At 37.8% G+C, this 26,196-nt stretch overlaps 1 protein-coding gene across 6 annotated transcripts in view; it reads right to left on the bottom strand.

Annotated features, from left to right (window-relative positions):
• Nucleotides 1-26,196, bottom strand: part of TPST1 (tyrosylprotein sulfotransferase 1) — a 160,785-nt gene that overhangs the window by 38,786 nt on the left and 95,803 nt on the right. For 2 of the 6 annotated variants that reach the window (XM_028109996.2, XM_028109994.2), the window contains exons 3-4: nt 23,132-23,330; nt 15,903-18,676 (exon numbers count right to left, since the gene is read on the bottom strand). In XM_028109996.2, coding sequence (XP_027965797.1) covers nt 18,461-18,676; nt 23,132-23,330 — 415 coding nt within the window. In that variant the 3' untranslated portion in view covers nt 15,903-18,460. Of the gene's footprint in view, nt 1-15,902; nt 18,677-21,566; nt 21,605-23,131; nt 23,331-26,196 lie in introns of those variants that run through there. The other 4 variants (XM_028109998.2, XM_028109997.2, XM_088029134.1 and 1 more) reach the window with 3 other exon arrangements.

The raw sequence follows: 26,196 nt of genomic DNA, 5'->3' as shown, positions 1-26,196 counted from the left end.
GGCAAAGGACTTGGACAATTCTCCAAAGATGCTATACAAATGACCAAAAAGCACATGGAAAGAGTCTCAATATCACTAACTATTAGAGATATACAAATCAAAAACACAACAAGATATCACTTCATATTCATTAGTAATCCCACTAGGATTACTAGAGAAAAAAAAACAAGCCAGAAAATAAGAAGTGCTGGCAAGGTTGCACACTGTTATGCAATTATAAAATGGTATGACTGCTATGGAAAACAGTGTAGCAGTTCCTCAAAAAAATTAAAAATAAGATTACCATATAATCCAGTACTCCCGCAGGGTCTTGATACATGTTTGTAGCAGCATTATTCACAAGGTGGAAGCAACCCAAATGTCCATCAGTGGATGAATGGATAAATAAAATGACGTATGTAAATATAATGGAGTATATCATTCAGGTTTTTAAAAAGATTTATTTATTTATTTGAGGAAGAGGGGGATGGGGGGAAGGGCAGAGGAGAAAGAGTCTTAAGTAGACTCTGTGTCGAGTGCAAGCCTGATACAGGGCTCAATCTCATGACCCTGAGATCACCATCTGAGCCAAAACCAAGAGCTGAAGACTTAACCAACTGTGCCACCCAGGTGCCACTATCATTCAATTTTTTTTTTAAGATTTTATTTATTTATCAGAGAGAGAGAGCACACACATAAGCAGGGGGAGTGGCAGGCAGAGGCAGAAGGAGAAGCAGGCTCCCCAGTGAGCAAGGAGCCCGAAGTGGGACTCAATCCCAGGCCCCTGGGATCATGACCTGAGCCAAAGGCAGATGCTTAACCAACTGAGCCACCCAGGCGTCCCATCATTCACTTTTTAAAAGCAAATCCTGTCATGCGCCATAACATGGATAAACCTTGAGGACATTATGCTAAATGAAATATACCAGTTATGAAAAAGACAAATACTATATAAATCTATTTATATTAGGTACTTAGAGTCAAATCCAGAGATAGAACGTGGCATGGTGGTTGCCATAGGGGGAAGGGAGAAATGGAGAGTTGTTTAATGGATAGAATTGTTCTGCAAGATGCAAAAGTTCTGGATATCTATTCCAATATACTTAATTGTAATATACTTAACACTACTGAATTGTTCACTTAAAGATGTTTAAAATCATAAATTTTATGTTATGCATTTTTTATCACAATAAAAATATCAATTCTAGGCAGGTGGCAGATCTAAATGAGAAAGGTAAAGCAATAAAGCTTTTAGATATAACACAGAAGAGTATCTTCATGGCCTTAGATTATCAAAAAGATTAAATGATATAACAAAAACACTAAACATAAAGGAAAAGGTACCAAATGAGGTATTAAAATTGGGAACTTTCATTCTTGAAAACATAGCCGTAAGAGAGAGAGAAAAAGGCAAGTCAGGTAGGTGAGAGAAGATATGTGAAATACATATTAACTTTAGGGAGGTGGGTGGGGGGGATGGGGTAACTGGGCAATGGGCATTAAGGAGGGAACATGATGTGATGAGCACTGGGTGTTATACACAACTAATGCATCATTGACACTACATCAAAAACTAATGATGTACTATATGTTAGCCAATTGAATTTAAATAAAAAAACACATATAAACTTTACATATCAAAATACATAGAGAATTCCTAAAAATCATTAAGGATAAAGCAAACGGGGGGGTGGGGGGGATGGGTTAGCCCAGTGATGGGTATTAAAGGGAGCATGTACTGCATGGAGCACTGGGTGTTATACGAAAACAATGAATCGTGGATCACTACATCAAAAACTAATGATGTACTGCATGGTGACTAACATAACATAATAAAATAAAATTAAAAAAGGATAAAGCAAACAATTCAGTAGAAAATTGGGTGAAAGACTTGAATAGGCATTTTATAACATAGTCCAGTGGCAAATACCATAATGAAAAGATGTTTACTCTCATTAGTTATTAAGTACATATGAATTTTAACCATAATGAGACATCACTGTGCACCAATAAGACAACACTAAAATTTTACTGCCTTCAGCTCAGGTCAAGATCCCAGGGTCCCGGGATCGAGCCCCGTATCGGGCTCCCTGCTCAGCCGTTCACCCTGCTTGTGCTCGCTCTCTCACTCTCGCTCCCTCTCAAATAAATAAATAAAATCTTAAAAAAAAAAAAAACCACTAAAATTTTAAGAGATTGATTCTAACAATACTGGAAATGTACAACAACTGAAATTCTCAAATACACACGGGTGAGAGAGTAAACTGGTATAATCACTTTGGAAAACTCTTTGGCATTATCTCCTAAATTTAAACATACAAATACTCTATTACCCATCACTTTTACTCTATGAAGAAAAAGATTAACTCAGCAGGCCTAGGTTGTTTAAATGCGGCACATTCCAATGAAAGGCCTGTTTTCAGGACTGGCTATTGGTTGGCTCCTGGGATCTGAGTTCTGAGTGTTCTGTCTATAAGAATGCTTTTGCATGTCTGAGACTTTGGGTCAGGCTGTACCAGTACGAGCAGACAGTTTATGTTAATAATTTATTTATGGTGAACACCTGTTTTCTCCCCGGTGGGTCTGGAGCATGAGAAACTGAAGTTACAGACACTACAGGCCTGTGACTGACCCCCAATAAAAATCCTCAGGTGAGCTGTCTGGTTGGCAACAATTCACATGTGTTGTCACACATGTTGCTGGGTGAATGAAGCATATCCTATGTGACTCCACAAGAGGGGACATTTGAAGATAGCACATGGTTTCCTCCAGAGTTCCTTCCTACATGCCTTTTCCCCTTGCTGATTTTACTTTGTATCCTTTTGCTGTAATCAACTGTAACCGTGAATATAAGAATTAGGGATTACTGTGAGTAATGTTGGCAACTCCTAACATACTCTTAGGAATATTCTCAACAAAGTGCATATTCATTTTCACTGAAAGACATTGACAAGAACATTGTGTATCAACATTAAAACATCCCTAAAACAAATAGTTGTATAATCAAAGTCTAATATTAAATAGCAAAAATGAACTACTGTGAAATGCAACCACACGAATCTCACAAATATTAAATGAAAGAAACCAGACAAAAACGAATACTGTCAATGTCCTCAAGAGAAAGACTACCAGAAATATAGCTGTAGTTAAACCTGTCAGGTTTATTACTCATTTCAAGAAGGGAAAACCCACATCATGGGGAAATGTGGGTGTCTCAGTAAAAGAGTACTGGAAAGGACTTATATGATGCAGGTTTTGGTTAGGTGATTTGGGGGAAGAGTCCAAAGAAACAGGGGCTTGCTCTGGATTGGGTGCCACCAACCAGAAGGGATGATTCTATGACTGGGTATCTTACTTTTTTTAATTCAAATTCAATTAGCCAACATATAGTACACCACTAGTTTCAGATGTAATGTTCAATAACTCATCAGTTGCATATAACACCCAGTGCTCATCACATCACATGCCCTCCTTAATGCCCATCACCCAGTTACCCCATCCCTCATCCCCCTCCCCTTCAGTAACCCTCAGTTTGTTTCCCAGCGTTAAGAGTCTTTCATGGTTTGTCTCCCTCTCTGACTTCTTCCTATCCTTTTTTCCCTCCCTTTGGGTATCTTATTATATCTTATCTAGAGGAAGGCAGGCTAGAAGAAGCAAGACTAAAGCGATTATTGGTAAATAGCAGTCACCCATATTAGACAAGAGGTGGGTGTCTGGTATTTTGTGGCTTGCAAAGTGACCTTAATTTTCTCTGTGCTTAGGCAAAATTATCAAGTGGTCCTGTCTTTTCTCAGTTCATCATTGTTAAAAAGTCATACTGTCTGATGTTGGCATTCTGTGAGATCATTTATATCCAAAAGGAGACCAACATGTCCTAATGGTGAGCACAAACCCAGCTTCTAATACACTATAGCCTAGATGTTGTGTGAGATCAGCTCCTGGTTGTCAGAGGCTGTTTTTCTTCCCCCTCAATATATACTGTATGATTCCATTTATATGAAGCTTAAAAATAAGCAAAATCAACTCCATCATAAATTCAGGACAGAAGTTGGAATGCCTGGTTAAGTGTCTGACTTTGGCTCAGGTCGCGATCCCAGGGTTCTGGGATCGAGCCCCACATCAGGCTCCTTGCTCAGCGGGGAGCCTGCTTCTCCCTCTCCCTCTGCTTGCCACTCCCCCTGCTTGTGCTCTCTCTGACAAATAAATAAATAAAATCTTAAAAAAAAAAAAGTGAGTGCAAATGGCAAAAAAAGAGAAAAATCTAGGAATTGTCTAGTAGTTGAAATACCCAAGACCACTCTGATGTTTTAAAAACTGCCATAAAATATATACATATTCAAAAAACAAGGAACAAGAGACTATTTTCTTAATATAGCAGGCAGGTTAAAAAGAGTCAAAAAATAGGTGCTCCTGGGTGACTCAGTTGGCTACACATCAGACTCTTGATTCTGGCCCAAGTCTTGATCTCAGGGTCATGTGATTGAGCCCCATGTCGGGCTCCATGCTGGACAGGGAGCCTAAGATTTTCTCCCTCCCTCTCCCTCTACCCGCCCCCCTACCCCAGAAGCTTGCACTCTCTCTCTCAAAAAATAAAATAAAATAGCCAAAAATATAACTGTTAAAATGAAAATGTACCAGATAGGTTAAAGAGATTAGAAACAGAGAATGAGTGAATTAGAAAATGAATCCAAAGAAATTACCCAGAACATAGCAGAGAGACATGAAAGAGATGTTAAAATATTTGGAGGGCAGAATGAAATATTTTAATATTCAAATAACTATGGAGTCTAATGACCAAATGCAGAAAATGGAGAAAACACAATTTTCAAAGAGAAATGGCTGAAAATTTTACAGAAGTAATGAAATATAGGAATTTGCCTAAAATAGGTACATAAAGCAAAATAAATAAAAGAAAAAAGCCAAAGTTAGGCATATTGGCAGTAAAACTACAGAACAGTTGTGTGTATGTATCTCTCTCTATATACATAGGGACACCCACCTGATAAAGATCTTAGACACAAGTACTCACATGAGCAAGGGAAGTGGTAAATATGTACATAACTTTAAGTAAATATTGTCTATAGAAAATAATGACTGTCTAAATGTGGGGTTAAAAAAAGAACGAAAATAGTCAATAGTAACAGCAAAAACATTAAAAAGGTAGTTATTAGAGGTAAAAAGTCTGGAGATTCAAATTATTGGACAGCTTTAGATTTTATCAAGTTGAGTTTGGACAGCAACATGTAAAGGCTAACAAAAGAAAAAATAAATGTCTGACTTTTTATTGTTTGAAGATTTATTCATTTCAGAGAGAGAGAGAGTGAGTGTGTATGCTAGAAGGGGGAGAGGCAGAGGGAGAGGGAGAGAGAATCTCAAGCAGACTCCCTGCTGAGCGTGGAGCCTGACATGGGGCTCAATTTCATGACCCTGAGATTATGACCTGGGCTGAAACCAAGAGTTGGATGCTTAACCAGCTGAGCCACCCAGGTGTCCCATTGTGTCTAACTTCTAAAACAGCAGTTGGGGAAGATGGAATTTTAAAAGTCAGGAAAAAAAAAAAAAAAGAGAGACAGCAAGAATACAAAAGAAATGGGAAAAATACAAAAAATGTTTGAAAATAGAGTTTAAAAATATAAGGACAATATGTCAGTAATACTAATAAATGTAAAAATAGGAGTCCAAGATGGCGGAAGAGTAGGAGATCTTAATTTCATCTGGTCCCAGGAATTCAGCTAGATAGCTATCAAATCATTCTGAACACCTGTGAACTCAACCAGGGATCTAAAAAAAGAATAGCTGCAACTCTACCAATAGGAAAGCGACCACTTTCTGCAAGGTTGGAGGTGTGGAAAAGTGAATCCGGGGGGATATATGGGAAGACAGACCACGGGGGAAGGGAGCCTCTGTCAGCCGGCTACCAGCAAGTGATGCAGCAGCGGAGCACAAAATCGGAACACGGAAGTCTGCTCTGATGAGGCATGTCACTTAGGTGGCTAAGCAGGGGCAGAACCCTAGCTAGGACAGGGTGGTCTCAGGATCCTCGGGGTCACAGGAAGACTGGCAGTGCCTGAGTTCGGCAGAGCTCCCAGGAATCAGAGCAGGGAAGCCAACTGCAATCAGTGAGCCCAGGAGTGGGCGCTCAGCTCAAGGCTGCCTTAAACTGGGAACCCCGGCACAGCTGGGTGACCGCTCTCTGAGCAGGGGCCCAAAAAGCAGCAGAACTGGCGATATCCCCCTTCCTCCTCCTGGGAGGAGTGGCATGGGGGTGTGCTACAGGAGTCTGCTGGATTTGGAGACTCAAAATGGGTCATGTGCCTGAGACAGAAATGCTTGGTCACAGGCTGGGTGAGAGTGGGGCCGGAGACCAGGGAGACAGGAGTGACTGACTGCTTTTCTCTGAGGGCTGACTGAGGAGTGAGGCCCAGAGCTTTCAGCTCAGGGCCACCAGAGATTGGGAGGCCGCCATTTTCATTCTCATCTTCTAAAGCTGCATGGAAAGCCTTCAGGGAACAAAAGCCACATAGAGCAGACAGGAGGTTACTTAGCCTGGCCCCTGGCAAGGGCAGTACAATTCCACTTGGAGCAAAAACACTTGAGAATCAACGCAATAGGCCCCTCCCCAAGAAGATCAGCAAGAACATCCAGCCAAGACCAAGTTTACCAATCAATGAGACAGCAAAACTCCAGCGCTAGGGAAATACAGCACACAGAATTCATGACTTTTCCTCCATGATTCCTTAGTCTTTCAACTTTAACTTTTTTAAATGTTTTTTTCTTTCCTTTTTTCAACCAATTTCTTATTTTATCAACTCCTTCTTTTAATTTTAATAGAGATTATTTATTTATTTATTTATTTGAGAGAGAGTGGAAGTGCTCACAGAGGGACAGGGAGAAGCCAACTTGCCACTGAGCAGAGAGCCTGATGCAGGGCTCAATCCCAGGACACTAAGATCATGACCTAAGCTGAAGGCAAACGCTTAACCGACTGAGCCACCCAGGTGCCCATATCAACTCCTTTTTAAAATCTTTTTTAATTTTCATTTTTGCAGTTACATTCTATCCATTCATTGTATTTAATCTTATTTTTGTATATATATGTTTTCCTTTCTTTACAATTTTGGGATGCAATTTCTTTTTTTTTTTTTTTTAAGATTTTATTTATTTATTTGACAGAGAGAGACACAGCGAGAGAGGGAACACAAGCAGGGGGAGTGGGAGAGGGAGAAGCAGGCTTCCCGCCGAGCAGGGAGCCCAAAGCGGGGCTCGATCCCAAGACCCTGGGATCATGACCTGAGCTGAAGGCAGACGCTTAACGACTGAGCCACCCAGGCGCCCCGGGATGCAATTTCTTCTAACAGACCAAAATACACTCAAAATCTAGTGTATGATTCTGTTCTATTCACCTGTCTGATCATAATCTCTTTTTTGGTGGGTTTTCCTTCTTCTTTTTGTTTTGTTTTGTTTTGTTAAAGTCTTTTTTAATTTTCATCTTTACAGTTACATTCTATGCTTTCAATGTATTTAATTTTATTTTTGTATTTACAGGATTTTCTTTCCTTATAATTTTGAGATGGAGTTTCTTCTAACAAACTGAAAAAAAATACACTCAAGAGATAGTGCATTGCTCTGTTCTGTTCACCTATTTATATCCCTTCCTTTTTTGTTGTTGTTCTTTTTTCTTTCTTTTTTTCTTGTCTTTTCATTTCCATTTTTACAGTTACATTCTATCCTTTCATTGTATTTAATTTTATTTTTGTACATCTATATAAGTCTATCTAGTTTTCTTAAAAAACAGATCAAAATACATATAGAATCCAGTGTATTGCTCCATTCTGCTCACCTATCTGATTATATTCTCTCTCTTTTTTTCTCCCCCTGGTTTTGGGTCTCTTGTGATTTGTTTAGTAAATATTTCTGTGGGGTTGTTGTTGTCATTTTAGTGTTTTGTTCTCTCATTCATCTATTCTCCTCTGGATAGAATGAAAAGACAGAAAAACTCACCTCAAAACAGAGGAAAAGGGGAAGTACTGACTGCCAGGGACCTAATCAGTATGGACATAAGTAAGATGTTGGAACTAGAGTTCAGAATAATGATTATAAAGGGGTGCCTGGGTGGCTCAGTCGTTAAGCGTCTGCCTTTGGCTCAGGTCATGATCCCAGGGTCCTGGGATCGAGCCCTGCGTCGGGCTCCCTGCTCCGCGGGAAGCCTGCTTCTCCCTCTCCCACTCCGCCTGCTTGTGTTCCCTCTCTCACTGTCTCTGTCAAATAAATAAATAAAATCTTTAAAAAAAAAAGAAGAATGATTATAAAGATACTAGCTGGGCTTGAAAAAGCATAGAGGACACTAGAGAATCCCTTTCTGGAGAAATAAAAGAACTAAAATCTAACCAAGTTGAAATCAAAAAGGCTATTAATGAGATGCAATAAAAAATGGAAGCTCTAACTGCTAGGATAAAAGAGGCAGAAGAGGGTATTAGTGATATAGAAGACCAAATGATGGACAATAAAAAAACAGAAAAAGAGATAAACAACAACTGGACCATGAGAGGAGAATTCAAGAGATAGGTGATACCATAAAGTGAAACAATATTAGAATAATTGGGATCCCAGAAGAAGAGGAAAGAGAAAGAGGGGCAGAAGGTATATTGGAGCAAATTATAGCAGAGGACTTTCCTAATCTGGTAAAGGAACAGGAATCAAAATCCAGGAGGCACAGAGAACCCCCCTCAAAATCAATAAAAATAGGTTAACACCCTGACATATAATAGTGAAACTTACAAATCTCAGAGACAAAAAGAAAATACTGAAAGCAGCTTGGGATGAGAGATCTATAACGTACAAGGGTAGAAACATTAGATTGGCAGCAGAGACCTGCAGGCCAGAAAGGAGTGGCATGATATATTCAGGGTGCTAAATGAGAAAAATATGCAGCCAAGAATACTTTATTCAGCTAGGATGTCATTCAAAATAGGAGTGATAAAAAGTTTCCAGAACAAACAGAAACTAAAAGAATTTGTGATCACCAAACCAGCCCTACAAGAAATATTAAAAGGGATCCTCTAAGCAAAGAGAGAGCCTAAAAGTAATATAGACCAGAAAGGAACACAGACAATATACAGTAAGAGTTACTTACAGGTAATACAATGGCACTCGACTCGAATTTAGTCGAGTTTAGTGTCAACTCTTACTGTATTGACAGTAACTATCTGTCAATAGTTACTCTGAATGTAAATGGGCTAAATGTCCCAGTCAAAAGACACAGGGTATCAGATTGGATAAAAAAGTAACCCATCAATATGCTGTCTGCAAGAGACTCATTTTAGACCCAAAGACACCTCCAGATTTAAAGTGAAGGGGTGGAAAACCATTTATCATGGTAATGGCCATAGAAAGAAAGCTGGTGGCAATCCTTATATCAGACAAATTAGATTTTAAACCAAACACTGTAATAAGAGATGAGGAAGGAAACTATATCATAATTAAAGGGTATATCCAACAAGATCTAACAGCTGTAAGTATTTATGCCCCTAACATGGGAGCAGCCAATAATATAAGCCAATTAATAACAAAATAAAAAAAAAAACACATCGATAATAACACAATAATAGTAGGGGACTTTAACACCCCCTCACTGCAATGGACAGAACACCTAAGCAGAAGATCAATAAGGAAATAAAGGCTTTGGACTTCATAGATATATTCAGAACATTTCATCTTAAAGCAACAGAATATACTTCTTCTCAAGCGCACACTGAACATTCTCCAGAATAGATCACACACTGGGTCACAAATCAGGTCTCAACCAGTACCGAGATACTGGGATCATTCCCTGCATATTTTCGGACCGCATGCTTTGAAATTGGAAATCATGAGAGGAAATTCGGAAAGAACTCAAATACCTGGAGGCTAAAATGCATCCTACTAAAGAATGAATGGGTCAACCAGGAAATTAAAGAATTCATGGAATTCATGGAAACAAATGAAAATGAAAACACAACCGTTCAAAATCTTTGGGATTCAGCAAAAGCAGTCCTAAGAGGGAAGTATGTACTAATACAAGCCTTTCTCAAGAAAGGTCTCAAATACACAACCTAAACTTAAACCTAAAGGAGCTGGAGAATGAACAGCATAAAGCCTAAACCCAGGAAGAGAAGAGAAATAATAAAGATTAGAGTAGAAATCAATGAAATAGAAACCAAAAGAATAGAACGGATCAATGAAACTAGAAGATGGTTCTTTGTAAGAATTAATAAGATTGATAACCCCCTGGCCAGACTTATCAAAAAGAAAAGGGAAAGGACCCAAATAAATAAAATCATGAATGAAAGAGGACAGATCACAACCAACACTGAAGAAATACAAACCATTATAAGAACATATTATGAGCAACTATATGCCAACAAATTAGACAATCTGGAAGAAATGGATGCATTCCTAGAGACATCTAAACTACCCAAACTGAAACAGGAAGAAGTACAAAACCTGAACAGACCCATAACCAGCAAAAAAATTGAAGCAGTAATCAAAAATCTCCCAAGAAACAAGAACCCAGGGCTGGATGGCTTCCCAGGGGAATTCTGCCAAACATCTAAAGAAGAATTAATACCTATTCTTGTGAAGCTGTTTCAAAAATGTAATGTAAGGAAAACTTCCAAACTCGTTCTGAGGCCAGCATTACCCTGATCCCAAAACCAGTCAAAGACCCCACCAAAAAGGAGAATTACAGACCAATATCCCTGATGAACATGGATGCAAAAATCCTCACCAAAATACTAGCCAACAGGATCCAACAGTACATTAAAAGGATTATTCATCACGACCAAGTAGGACTTGTTCCTGGGATGCAAGGGTGGTTCAACATCTGCAAATCAATGTGATACACTACATAAATAAAAGAAAGGACAAGAACCACACGATCCTCTCAATAGATGCAGAAAAAGCATTTGACAAAGTGGAGCATCCTTTCTTAATTAAATCTTTAACTCCTCACAGTGTAGGGATAGAGGGAACATACGTCAATATCATAAAAGCCATCTACGAAAAACACACAGCGAGTATCATTCACAATGGGGAAAAATGGAGAGCTTTTCCCCTAAGGTCAGGAACAGGGAAAGGATGTCCACTATCATCACTGCTGTTCAACACAGTACTAGAAGTCCTAGCCTCAGCAATCAGACAACAAAAAGAAATAAAAGGCAGTCAAAGTGGCAAAGAAGAAGTCAAACTCTCACTTTGCAGATGACATGATACTCTATGTGGAAAACCCAAGAGACTCCACCCCAAAATTTCTAGAACTCATACAGGAATTCAGCAAAGTGGCAGTATATAAAATCAATGCACAGAAATCAGTGGCATTTCTATACACAATGAGACAGAAGAAAGAGAAATAAAGGAGTCGATCCCATTTACAATTGTACCCCAAACCATAAGATACCTAGGAATAAATCTAACCAAAGAGGCAAAGGATCTGTACTCAGAAAACTGTAGAATACTCATGAAAGAAAGTGAGGAAGAGGGGCGTCGTTAAGCATCTGCCTTCGGCTCAGGTCATGATCCCAGAGTCCTGGGGTTGAGCCCCACATCAGGCTCCCTGCTCAGCGGGAAGCCTGCTTCTCCCTTTCCCACTCTCCCTGCTTGTGTTCCCTCTCTTGCTGTGTCTCTCTCTGTCAAATAAATAAATAAAACCTTAAAAAAAAAAAAAAAGAAAGAAATTGAGGAAGACACAAAGAAATGGGAAAACACTCCATGTTCATGGACTGGAAGAACAAATATTATTAAAATGTCTACGCTACCTAGAGCAATCTACACATTCAATGCAATCCCTATCAAAATACCATCAACTTTTTTTTCAAAGAACTGGAACAAATAATCTTAAAATATGTATGGAAGCAGAAAAGACTCCGAAAAGCTAAAGGAATGTTGAAAAAGAAAATCAAAGCTGGTGGCATCACAATTCCAGACTTCAAGTTCTATTACAAAGCTGTAACCATCAAGAGAGTATGGTATAGGCACAAAAACTGACATGTAGATCAACGGAACAGAATAGAGAACCCAGATAGGGACCCTCAATTCGATGGTCAACTGATCTTCAACAAAGCAGGAAAGAATATCCAATGGAAAAAAGACAGTCTCTTCAACAAATGGTGTTCAGAAAATTGGACAGCCACATACAGAAGAATGAAACTGGATCCTTTCCTCACACCATACACAAAAATAGACTCAAAATGGATGAAAGACCTACATGTGAGACAGGAATCCATCAAAATCCTAGAGGAGAACACAGAGCAACCTCTTTGACCTCAGCCACAGCAACTTCTTGCTAGACATATCTCCAAAGGCAAGGGAAACAAAAGCAAAAATGAACTATTGGGACTTCATCAAGATAAAAAGCTATTGCACAGCAAAGGAAACAGCTGACAAAACCAAAAGACCACCGACAGAATGGGAAAAGATATTTTCAAATATCTTATCAGATAAAGGGCTAGTATCCAAAATCTATAAAGAATTTATCAAACTCAACACCCAAAGAACAAATAATCCAGTGAAGAAAGGGGCAGAAGACATGAACAGACACTTCTGCAAAGAAGACAACCAAATGGCCAAAAGACACATGAAAAAAAATGCTCAACATCACTTCGCACCAGGGAACTACAAATCAAAACCACAATGAGATGCCACCTCACAGCAGTCAGAATGGCTAAAATTAACAAGTCAGAAAACAACAGATGTTGGCGAGGATGCAGAGAAAGGGGAACACTCCTACACTGTTGGTGGGAATGCAAATGGGTACAGCCACTCTGGAAAACAGTATGGAGGTTCCTTAAAAAGTTAAAAATAGAGCTACCCTATGACCCAGCAATTGCACTACTGGGTATCACCCCAAAGATACAAATGTAGTGGTCAGAAGGGGCACCTGCACCCCAATGTTTATATATAGCAGCAATGTCCATAATTGCCAAACTATGGAAGAAGCCCAGGTGTCCACCAACAGGTGAATATGGAATATTATGCAGACATCAAAAAATGAAATCTTGCCATTTGCAATGAGGTGGATGGAACTAGAGGGTTTTATGCTAAGTGAAATAAGTCAATCAGAGAAAGACAATTATTATATGATCCCACTGATATGTGGAATTTAAGAAATAAAACAGAGGACCATAGGGGAAAGGAAAAAATAAAACAAGATGAAACCAGAGAGGAAGACAAACCATAAGAGACTCTTAACTCTAGGAAACAATCTGAGGGTTCCTGGAGGGGAGGGGCATGGAGGGATGGGGTAACTGGGTGATGGACATTAAGGAGGGCATGTGCTGTAATGAGCACTGGGTATTATATAAGGCTGATGAATCACAGACCTGTACCTCTGAAACCAATAAAACATTATATGCTAAAAAAAATAGAAAATAAATAAATAAAGGAAAAAAAGAAACACCAAAAAGACCCACAAAAAACTTGCTAGAAAACATAGGCCAGATTAGATTAAATACAATTCCAGCTAATGGCTAAGAAACCATTAAAACATAAAGACTTAGAAATGCTGAAATTTACAAAATAGAAAAAGAAATAGAGAAATTACAACCAAAAGGAGTCAGGGTAGCTATATTAGTACTAAAAAAATAGTCTTTTTAAAGATGGGGTGCTAAATTTAGTGAAAATAAAGAAAACCCAAGACTATAAGTTAAATTTGTATTTTAGATAAACAATGAATACTTTTTAATGTATTCAGAACACACGTACACTAAAAATTATTTGTTTATCTGAAATACAAATTTAATTGGCTATCCTGTATTTTATCTGGCAACCCTACTGTACAACAAAAAGCATTTTTAATGACAGAATCTTTAGATTATGATAAAGTGCTCAATTTGCCAGGAAACAGTAATGATTCTAAATTTGTAAGCTCTCAATAAAGTAGCCTCAAAATAAAGCAAACTTTGACAACTTAAGGGAGAAGTGGACAAATCCATCACCCACCACTGTAGACAAAACATCTACCTTGCCTCTGTGCTGTCAGTGGCCGCTTTCCTCTAGAGCCAGAGCACCTATGTGTAGTTCGTCCCGGTTTCCACCAGACTGGTGAGCGGCATGGCCTCTGAAGGCCTTGAGGGTGGTAATGGCTTCTCTTTGCTGCTAGTTACTGGCACTTCATCATTCCTTGTTGATTCCTTAACCATGGCCACATTTCAGTAAATCAATCCTTCAATAAAATCTTGTCAGCTAAACTCTTGCGAGTGTGCCATCTGCTTCCTGTCACTACCATAACAAAGACAATTCGGGGCAGAATTCTGTGACATGGATAATTCTATAAAATGGAGAGAGTTGTAGGGTTGCACAAACCAGCATCTCATAACTATCACAATAAAGACCGCTGTGAGCAAAAATTATCAATGGATGCCAAATCTAAGGTGTGAAGTTTAATGAAAAGCAAGATTTGCACAGTCTTTAGTTTTTTATTTATTTTTTAAAGAATTTTATTTATTTATTTATTTATTTATGAGAGAGAGAGAGCATGAGAGGGGGGAGGGTCAGAGGGAGAAGCAGACTCCCTGCTGAGCAGGGAGCTTGATGCAGGACTCAATCCTGGGACTCTAGGATCATGACCTGAGCCAAAGGCAGTCGCTTAACCCACTGAGCCACCCAGGTGCCCTGCACAGTCTTTTTTAAAAAAGATTTTATTTATTGGGGTGCCTGGGTGGCTCAGTGGGTTAATCTGCCTTTGGCTCAGGCGATGATCTTAGGGTCCTGGGATCGAGTCCCGCGACTGGCTCCTTGCTCAGGGAGAGTCTGCTTCTCCCTCTCCCTCTGTCGCTACCCCTGCTTGGACTCTCTCTCTGTCAAATAAATAAATAAAATCTTAAGGAAAAATATTTTATTTATTTAGTTAGAGCTCATGCAAGCAGGGGAGGGGCAGAGGGAGAGAGAGAGTATCAAGCAGGTTCCACGCTGAGTGCAGAGTGTGCGGCTCCATCCCAGGACCCTGAGATCATGACCTGAGTGGAAATCAAGACTCAGACGCTTAACTGACTGAGCCACTCAGGCATCTGATATTTGCACAGTCTCAAAGTGCAAAGTTGCTTTAAATGAAAAGGAGAAAATAATAAATACAGAGTGGAGACACTGGAAAAACACCTTTACAAACAGAAAAATTAACAACAGCAAGGAGGTACAGATGGATATCATGTGCCTCCAGATGTGATTCCTTAAGAATGAAACAATACCATATATCTAGTATCCTGCTGGGAATGCACCATCTGATTTAACCATGAGGAAACATCAAACAAACCCACAATGAGGAGCACTGTATAAAATAACTTGCCTGAATTCTTCAAAAATGTCAATGTCATTAAAGACATAAAACATATGAGGAAATGTTACAGGTTAAAGGAAACTGAAACAACATGAAACTAAATACAATATGTAATCTTACAATGAAACCTGTACTGGTGGGGGAAAAAAATCAAGAAAGTGCATTATTGAGACAATTGACAACACTGAAACACAGACTATAAATTAGATAAAAGCATTGTGTCAATGTGAAGTTCTCTGAATTTGATAAACTGTACTGATGTTATGTAAGATAATATTCTTGTTTTTAAGAAATCTTGAAAACAAAGGGGCATGATGTATACAACCACTTCTCAAATTATAAATGAATAAGTAACATAATACAATATAGTGTGTGTATGTGTGTTAGTGTAAAATGAGAGAATGGTAAGACAAAAGTAAAACTGGTAAATATATTTTATACATATACAGAGAGAGAGGGAGAGAGAGGGAAGAAGGGCGGGGGGAGTTGGTGAAGGACATACTTTTGGCCAAAAGTTAAAGATTAGTGAAACTGAGAAAGGAGATACAGGAGTCCTCTGTGTTATTCTTGTCACTTTTCTCCAGGTTTTAAATTATTTCAAAAGAAAAAGTGCTATGGAGATTGCTCTATTATGATTCTTTATTTCACTTGAAAATATGATGAAAGATATAGATTCTATTTCCAGGAAAATCAATTTGCGTCAACACACATAAGTTTGTATTATTTCAGGGAATTCAAAGACACCATAAAGTACATGCAGGTTAAGAACCATTGTTCCATTTTTTTCAAATATCCCGTATTGCAAAAGATAATTCTGCCACTAGCATAATTTTCATTTTTTTTGTAGGTAGCCCATTGTTTTCTGCTTCATTATATGCAGTGTTTTTCCCCCCACAGGATCTTTGAAATTTTTTAAATACCACCAAAATATAGTACAGACATTTTTTCATGTGTTCTTTAGAAAATAGTAAGCCCTTTTTATTCTTCAGGTCATTTTCAGCCTTAGAAACTTTCCTACAATGACAAATTTGATTAATGCTTCTGTTCTATTTCTTCTGATTTTTCCTTTAGAGATTTCTATTATTCATTGGTTAATTTCCAATTTTCTTTCTTTTGTATGTATACTTCCCTTTTACCTATCATTTCCACCTCTGTCCTTTCACTGTGCATCCTAGAAGAGCACTCAAGTGTGCTATGTCATTCACTTGATTTTCTGTAGCATCAATTCTGCCCTTTATCACATGTTCCTTATACTTCAGACATGTTGTTTACCTGGAGCTGTGGCTTGAGAGTGGATACAGAAAGACAGAGTGACTATAGAAAGGGGAAATGACAGAGTTAGGATTTTTAGCAGACCAGCTAATAACTCTTAACTTCTTGATTTTTAGTCAGGGAAGCTCTTCCAATCTGGAGTTAGAAATGGAGAGTAAAGGTGAGTCCAATCCTTATTATGCCTTCTTTGTGGCCATTGGTAAACTTGGGTTTAAGGAAGTGACATGAATGTGGTCCTCAATGTAATCAATGATAAACTTATTAGAAAATTTCCCCATTCTTTAGCATAAAGCTTTTTCATATCTTTCTTTTACAATGATGTTTCTCTTTATTAAAGTATCTTTATGGAATTTTTATTTTATTTTTTTTATTTTGAGAGAGAAAAACAGTGTGTGTGCAAGTGTGGGGGAGGAGCAGAGGGAAACAGAAAATCTCAGACTCCACACTGAGCGGGGAGCCTGATGCAGGGCTCAATCCCAGGACCCTGAGATCATGATCTGAGCCAAAACCAAGAGTCAGACACTTAACCAACTGAGCCACCCAGGCGCCCCTTTATGGAATTTTTAAAAGGTAATCAGACAAAACTATTGCAGGCACTGGTAATCTGATACTAAGTTAACCTAGAAATATCTTCTCCCTTATTTTCCCTTGAGTAAGAGCACAGGGTATAAAATTACTTCTCATTATTCTGGTTTATTATATTCCCATTACAGACATGGATTTTCTAAGAGTTGGGTATTATTGTTTGGTGTATCATTTCTGAATGTTTAAAAACAGGTATTAATTGACATAAAGAGAATTGATTTCTTTAGAATCCCAAGGGAAACTGTATATAGCTACCCAACCAAATCTCTTAGCTTCAAGTGTGCTCTCTTCCTCAAAAGATGGTCTCACTAATGAAAGCAGAAAGAGAAATATGAGAGGAACTATGGAACCTGCTTCTTTTAAGAGACTGGATTCCCCACAGGCCTTCAGATAGGATCACATGTGAAGACAACTGTTGTTAAAGAAGATAATTTAAATGTATTAAATCAGGAATGACACGAGTAAGGAATATGTGGCTTGTACACATAACAAAGGGGCTCCTTTGACATTTGATCTAGGTAAGTAAAAGACAAAGAAGAAGAAGACTTGCTTTACACAGCAAATACGAATACATGAAATTCATGACCCCCAAGAGGATTTCTGGCAGAAATCACAAGTTATTGGGACACATTTGTGAATGACTGTGCCAAAATGGTGACAGAAAAGATGAAACAAAGATTTGACTTAGAACGATGAGTCAAAGGGCACAATCTTGTGGATATTCCCTTGGGGTAGTCTCAGATTTTGGGAGTGACCCAGTGGACAAATTCCTGAGTTTCTAAAACCAGTTTTTATGCCTTTAAAACACAGTGGAAAATTTTCTGTCATCTTATCATTACCTTATTATTTCTGTCATGTCTTTTCTAATTACCCACATCTTCCTCCCATATACAAACCCAGTCTTTGTTTCTTCTGAAGCAACTGTTATGCCTAGAGCAATTATTTAGTAATTACCTGTTTAATAATTAAAGTCTTAAAATGATCTAAATACAGACTGAGGTATATTCTAAGAGATGGTAAAATGTACTACTCTGAACCTCCTCATATATTCTTCATAAAATGCCCAAAGGAAACAATTCTGCCTGTTTTCAAAATCAAGGCAAAATACTTGGGGGGAAAAAAAGCTGGAATAAGGAATTGAATTTAATTCCACAGTTGTTGCTTTGAAGGTCTATGAAAATTTTAAGAGAATGTGGTAAGTATTCCTTTAACTAAAACAGCTAAAGTTTGAGTACAAGAAATCAAGGAAATGAGGAATAGCTTAAGATTTATCATCCTTCAAATTCACCAAGAACAGTATTAGTTGTAATACTCCTTCTATGGCCCCGAAGCCCAATTAAAGTAAAGGAGTCCAAGGCGGGTTTTTCCTGGATGTGAATGACGATGTCTCACGTAACTGTGGCAAGAGCAGAGTTGAACATGATATTCAAAGAGAACCAGGACTTCAAATAGTGCCAGACTCTTTCTTGGACTCGCTCTGCTTGCCTCACTGGGTTGCTTTGTTTCCTCCACACACTCAGGAATAGGACTCCACTAGCAGTTAAGATACAAGTACAGAATAATTGGTTAAGAGTAGTTCAAACACATAAAAAGTACAGAGGTGAGGTAGATGGTCAGTCCTGAGCTAGGCCCAGTAGCTCAGAAATCAAGGGGCCCAGGCTCTTTCTTTGTCTTTCTTCTACCATCATCCAAGTATCAGTGATATCTTCTCTTATGATCTCAAGGTAGCTACAGCAGAGCCACACCTGATGTTCTTCTATAGCAATGTTCAAAAGCAGAAAGGGAAGGATAAGCTCTCTTCATACAATTCTTTATTTTCTCAGAGAGTTAAATGTCTCCCAGAAAACCCTAGCAGACATCTCCTTATATAGCATTGCCTAGATAAAAATTGGCCACATGCTTATCCCACCTATAAGAAAGTCTAGAAAAATTAATACCAGGAATTTTTAGTTTATTTTTTAAGAGATAGTTCTTACTAACAGGAAAAGATGGAACAGGCAATCAACAATATCTAACACTTCTACCAATAGTTCCTATGCTTTATATCAAGTTCCTTCTTGCTTGCTACGGTGGGTTCTGCAGCCTTTGGAAGAACCCTCCTGATACCTGCTTTTCCATTTGACTACTTGCTCTTTATTAGTGTGTCTATTCAGGTTTTCAACTGCATAGTCCATTCAAACTTTGATCTGCTTTTCAGTTCTCTCTTCAGGTTTAGTAAGCAGGTCTTTAAACTGTTTTCTGGCTTGACTCAAGTGCCCTGAGGACTCTGCTCCTCCTATCTTCTCAGTGGCTCACAGATGCTTCAAGTACAGATGAGCTAGCCTATCCCACTCCTACTCTAGATTCCTGCTCAGTTTAGTGAACATTTCCATTGAGCTTCTGCCTACAATGGAGTGAGTTCGGAAAGTAAGTTCTATTTTGGTCACTGTGTTTCAAATCTTTGTGAGCATGTAGGTGTAGATGTACAAAAGGCAGCTGGAAATAAGGAACCTGGGGCCTAGGGAAGAAATCCCCGGGGAGATACATCAGCAAATAGGCTCTAATCAAAGCCACATGAGTGGATGAGCCTGATCAAGGAGACTACAAAACAGAAGTCCTTAATGTGAGGGGCTTTAGGGACATCTACAAATTCACTGAAATGGTGGGTAAAATTCTGTGCATCTCTGTGTCTCCATTTCTAAGGTAGATATCCATATATTTAATCAGATTCTCAATTAGGTTTGTGAATCTAAAAAGATTAAAAACCTCTGAGAGAGTGGAAGGCTAAGGCTGCAACCAAGAAAGCACTATTTACTTAAATGTGCCACAATTTTGGGATTAAAGACTATGATGGGAAAGAGTATGGAATATGTTAACATTTAATTTCCAATTTACCATCTGAGTCACGAACCATCAAGCACATGATTTTCTGTTTAAAATTGGGCAATGTGTCCCCAAAATATGTTGACTCAGACACCAATGCTTCTAGACTACCCAGAATTATATGAAAACCAGCACTTTTAGGCCTGGAGCTTCAGATTATTTATTCCCAGTCAAAATGTGAATTTCTTCCCACTCCCATCCCATAAATAAAGGAATAATCTCCCTAGCCACCTTCTTTCTCTGGACCCATTCTCACATCATACTTAACAATCAAAGATCACTTTTTAAGCATTACTTTATGAAACTTCATGATCATCAATGCTGGATATATTAGCATCTGAGTTTCTGCAAGCAAAGAAGCTTCGAAAAAACATAGGACTTAGATTATAAGAAGGCTATGAAACCCAACCCCACAAAACAAGAATGTCAGCTTGTATGTATTATCATGAAGTGCTCAAAAATGCAATAATAGTTCACACTTTATCTTTTTTCCCCTCAAAATTATTTGCCTCTTCAGAAATAGAGATGGGGGGAAAAGGTCCCCCCCAAGTGTGCATTCAGAAACCCTTTAAAAAGCCACAAGTGTGTATGAAACAAATTCTCTAGTCACATGGATTCAAACCACAGCATTCTTCCCAACCTACAACTCAAGCAGGCCAAGAATAATCTAGCCAGTCAACTTGCATGTAGGAAAACTACTACTGCCTGGAAAACCTCTTAAGTATCATTTGTACATGTTTCTGGCTTATAAAAAACATTCCACTATTGTACAAAGGAGAAAGCTATGAATTACCAATTACCAAGAGATTATCAAAGACTATGATAATGGATGTTAGACTCATGTGTACTTCATCTTTAGCAGAATGTAAACTTTTTTAAAACTTCAAAGATGGTCCATAAAAAAATATATGCATACCAACTGGGAAATGTTCAGTTATATTAATCAATGAAAACTATTAAAATTAACAAAAATAAAAAATAAAATTACCTATTATACAGATAGTTCAAAAGATTAAAAAGAAATTATCAACATATTATCAAGCAACTTAAAAAGTTTCAGATACTTGGACCTGGTTTAATTCTACTTTCATTAGTCTAACCTTAAAAAAAAAGAAACTAAAATGTATTTTGTGCAAAGACGTTCATTGTAGTGTAATGTGTCAAACAGAAAACTGTAAGCAACAAAAGGAAAATGATAAAATGAATTATAGAACATATATTAGGGAAATATATTTTATTTGTTCATTCATTTATTGACCTACTACTGTGTTTCAGAAAGGATTTAAGGTGGCTCATATGATAATATATTACGTAACCATGAAAAATTATGTTTAAAAAGCAACATGCTCGGGGGTGCCTGGGTGGCTCAGTCAGGAGTCCTGCATTGGGCTCCCTGCTCAGTGGGGAGTCTGCTTCTCCCTCTGCCTCTGCTCTCTGTCAAATAAATAAAATCTTAAAAGAAAAAAAAGCTAACACGCTTGTGACTATTACAAGGAAAGGGCTGGATACAAAATTGTGTGTGTGTGTGCAAAAGTAAGATTATAAAACAATGCAATCTTACCTTTGTTTAACAATAGGCAGAGAAGGAAGGGAAATCCACTGAAATAGTAAGAATGGTATGTGCATGGTTGGTAACATAAGTCAATTTTCTTATCTTTTTAATTTTATAAGTTATATACACCAAGCTTATATTTTTATAATAAAATGTATATATGAAATCATAAAGAGAATAAAGGTTATTTAAAAAATAAAAAAGCTAGCTATATATATGATGGTTTAGAAGAAGTTAGCTCTTCCTATATACAGTCACTAGTGAACCGAAAAAGGAAAATTAAAGTACATAATACATAAGAGAAAAAAATCCACATGGAATTAACCTCATGAAATTTAAGTGTGTTTGTCAATTAAAGGTATCAAAAAAAAGACTGAATAAAGAGATGATATAAGGTTGTAGGGAGAGAAGGACACTAACATAAAAGCAAGAGAATACCTGAGAAAAGCAAGGAATTTTTTTTTTAAAGATTTATTTATTTATTTTGAGAGAGTGAGAATGAGAGAGAGAGAGAGAGAGTACATGAGAGGGGGGAGGGTTAGAGGGAGAAGCAGGCTCCTCGCTGAGCAGGGAGCCTGATGCGGGACTCGATCCCAGGACTCCAGGATCGTGACCTGAGCCGAAGGCAGTCACTTAACCGACTGAGCCACCCAGGCGCCCGAAAAGCAAGGAATTTTAATCTGGAACTCAAGCCTATCAGTAAACTTAAGTTAACATAGTTGTGTTGTTTAAACTGCAGTTTTAGAAAAGAATGCAGGTAGAGACAGAGGGTACAACTGTGATTGCTAGGGGCTGAAAGGAGGAGGAAAGGATAATGAGTATGTAGTTTCAGTTTAGAAAGATGAAAAAGTTTTGGAGATGGATGGTGGTGGCAGTGCACGACAATGTGAATGTACTCAATACCACTAACTCCACACTTATAAATTGTCAAAATGCTAAATTTGATGTTACGTATATTTTACAATAAAAAAAGAAAATTCTGATTTGAAATAAATTACATGAGAAAGGTACATATTCAGATTAGCTTTGAGTTTTCAGCTTTTCTAAAACAATATTTTATAAAGATGTGAGCATTTAAAAAGCCGTAATTACACTTTAATAGCAACTTTCAATCAGAAGGTAACTTATTACACCTGTTTAATAATTCTTTTGATGTAGCCAATGTTCAGTTTTCAAGTATCAAGAAATCATGCCCCATTTAAACAAAGGTTTAAAAGTAAAGTAGCTATTAGGTTCAAAGGGGAAAAAAAACCCCTAGAAGTGAGGTCACTAATAATTCTGGTTTTTCTGGCAAATCTGTGGTAATCAGCTATGAGAATAAATCTCCCCAACAATAAGCACCATTTCTAGAAATTGGACAAAGGAGATTAAATAATTGTCCCCATAATTCCTGGGAAGAGTCACAGTTACCCTTAAAATGCAGTGTAAGTGTTCTTATGATAAAGCATTCTAAAATATAATTGTTCAAACTTAAATTTCTGATCATAAAAAATAAGAAGCAAAGTAAGAAAAAACTTTTCAGGACCCAAATTCCATATCCAGTTTTATCAATTCACTTTAAAAATCTCACTTACCCTTCTAGTGTTTTCAAGGATTTTGGGATCAGGTTTTCCATAGTTAGGTGGATTGGCATATGGGTCATATCCAAGTTTGGCAAGCATAGGTGCAATCACCGCCATGTCTTGTAAAACATCTGGGGGTATCTTCCCAACCCATTTTGATAGTGCTCCCACATTGACTGGCTTGATGACTTGGTCTGTAGATCTTTCCACTCTAAAAACAATATAATATGAATATGAATAAGTATTTATTTAGAATACCAAAAAATAATGTTAAAAGACCAATGGAAATTATTTTTGATAACTTTAAAAACTGTAAGTGTCTGGATTATAAATCTATTGAGAAAGAGGACATAACACTATTTCCCAGACTTTTTTTTAATGTCCTAAATTTGATAGCTATTATTGGCAACTTTGTATTTCTAGAAACAGGAAAAATGGTCAGCTAAAAACATCTGCACAAAACAGGTTAACAATTTAATTACAACATCCACAAAAAAAATAACAATGCTAAGATTGCTTAGGAAAACAGCCAAACAACTTACTTGAAAGGCATCAAAATTAAACAAATAAATAGGATGGACTGATGAATGATTAGAGGGACAAACAGACTGACAGATGTGTGATAAAGCAAAGACAGCAATACATTAATTAAAGCTAGTAGGTATAATTCTTTCTATTCTTTGTATGCTTGAAATTTTTCATAATAAAATATTAGGGGGAAAATAGCCAACCATAGTCTACTAAGAATGCAAAATATTCATTTGTTCTATTTTTCTGTTGACTTCCTAAAGAACCCTTTTTTCTAAAGAAGGAAAAGTGCTATTTATGATTTTCAATATTATAGAATAAATGTATTCTGTCTCTTAATCTAGAAATTTACTTTATGCTTCTGGTTATACTCACTATATTTGACTAAATAACTCATCATCTTAGGATAAAATAAATAAATATAAATAAAATAAATATAAAGTGACACCTAGATTTAAACTGGATCTGAATTAGATTTTGGCCAAATGACTGCAAAACAAAAGTGCCTAATAAAACTTGAGAGTTTTATATCATAATACATAAGAAGTCATTCAAATTAGTATTCTAATAAGAGGTAAAACCCCTTTTTAAAAAGTGTATGACCTCTCACTGCAGATAATCATTTCTGATGAATCCCTCAAAGGGACTCCATTCCTAAACAAAAGACAAGAGAAAATAAAATGATTATTCCCTGGGATTCTGTGAGACCACTAACTCCAGGTTTCCTTCCTGTCTCAATGGTCACATTCCCCCCCGCCTCTTAAAAATTTCTCCAGGACACCCAAAGCAATCTACACATTCAATGCAATCCCTATCAAAATACCATCAACATTTTTCACAGAACTGGAACAAATAATCTTAAAATTTGTATGGAACCAGAAAAGACCCCAAATAGCCAAAGGAATGTTGTAAAAGAAAATCAAAGCTGGTAGCATCACAATTCCAGACTTTAAGCTGTATTACAAAACTGTAATCATCAAGACAGTATGGTACAGGTACAAAAACAGACAGACACATAGATCAGTGGACTAGAACAGAGAACCCAGATAGGGACCCTCAACTCAATGGTCAACTGATCTTCGACAAAGCAGGAAAGAATGTCCAATGGAAAAAAGACAGTCTCTTCAACAAATGGTGTTCAGAAAATTGGACAGCCACATGCAGAAGAATAAAACTGCATCATTTTCTTATACCATACACAAAAATAGACTCAAAATGGATGAAAGACCTACATGTGAGACAGGAATCCATCAAAATTCTAGAGGAGAACACAGAGCAACCTCTTTGACCTCAGCTGTAGCAATTTCTTGCTAGACATGTCTCCAAAGGCAAGGGAAACAAAAGCAAAAATGAACTATTGGGACTTCATCAGGATAAAAAGCTTTTGCACAACTAAGGAAACAGCTGACAAAACCAAAAGACCACCAACAGAATGGGAGAAGACATTTGCAAATGTCTTATCAGATAAAGGGCTAGTATCCAAAATCTATAAAGAACTTATCAAACTCAACACCTAAAGAACAAATAATCCAGTGAAGAAATGGGCAGAAGACATGAACAGATAGGGGCGCCTGGGTGGCTCAGTCGTTAAGCGTCTGCCTTCGGCTCAGGTCATGATCCCAGGGTGCTGGGATCGAGTTCCACATCAGGCTCCCTGCTCCACGGAGAACCTGCTTCTCCCTCTCCCACTCCCCCTGCTTGTGTTCCTGCTCTCACTATCTCTCTCTGTCAAATAAATAAATGAAATTAAAAAAAAAAAAGACATGAACAGACATTTCTGCAAAGAAGACATCCAAATGGCCAACAGACACATGAAAAAATGCTCAACATCACTCGGCATCAGGGAACTACAAATCAAAACCTCAATGAAATGCCACCTCACACTAGTCACATTGGCTAAAATTAACAAGTCAGAAAACAACAGATGTTGGCAAGGATGCAGAGAAAGGAGAACCCTCTTACACTGTTGGTGGGAATGCAAACTGGTACAGCCACTCTGGAAAACAGTATGGAAGTTCCTCAAAAAGTTAAAAATAGAGCTACCCTACGACCCAGCAATTGCACTACTAGGTATTTATCCAAAGGATACAAACATAGTGGTCGAAAGGGCACAGGCACCCCAATGTTTATAGCAGCAATGTCCACAATAGCCACACTATGGAAAGAGTCCAGATGTCCATCGACAGATGAATGGGTAAAGAGAATGTGGTATGTATATGTGTGTGTGTACACACACGGAATGGAATACTACTCAGCCATCAAAAATTGAAATCTTGCCATTTGCAACAACATGAATAGAACAAGAGGGTATTATGCTAAGCAAAATAAGTCAATCAGAGAAAGACAATTATCATATGATCTCACTGATATGCAGAATTTAAGAAACAAGGCAGAGGATCATAGGAGAAGAGAGGAAAAAATAAAACAAGATGAAATCAGAGAGGGAGACAAACCATAAGAGACTCTTAATCATAGGAAATAAACTGAGGGTTGCTGGAGGGGAGGGAGGTGGAGGGATGGGGTAACTGGGTGATGGACATTAAGGAGGG

This window comes from Eumetopias jubatus, unplaced genomic scaffold, assembly GCF_037043125.1.
Source record: "Eumetopias jubatus isolate StellerSeaLion01/CBP00866 unplaced genomic scaffold, mEumJub1_p1.0 scaffold_12, whole genome shotgun sequence".
Taxonomy (NCBI): domain Eukaryota; kingdom Metazoa; phylum Chordata; class Mammalia; order Carnivora; family Otariidae; genus Eumetopias; species Eumetopias jubatus.
Note: the sequence above shows the minus strand (reverse complement) of the source record. Positions and strands in the feature narration are given on the sequence as shown.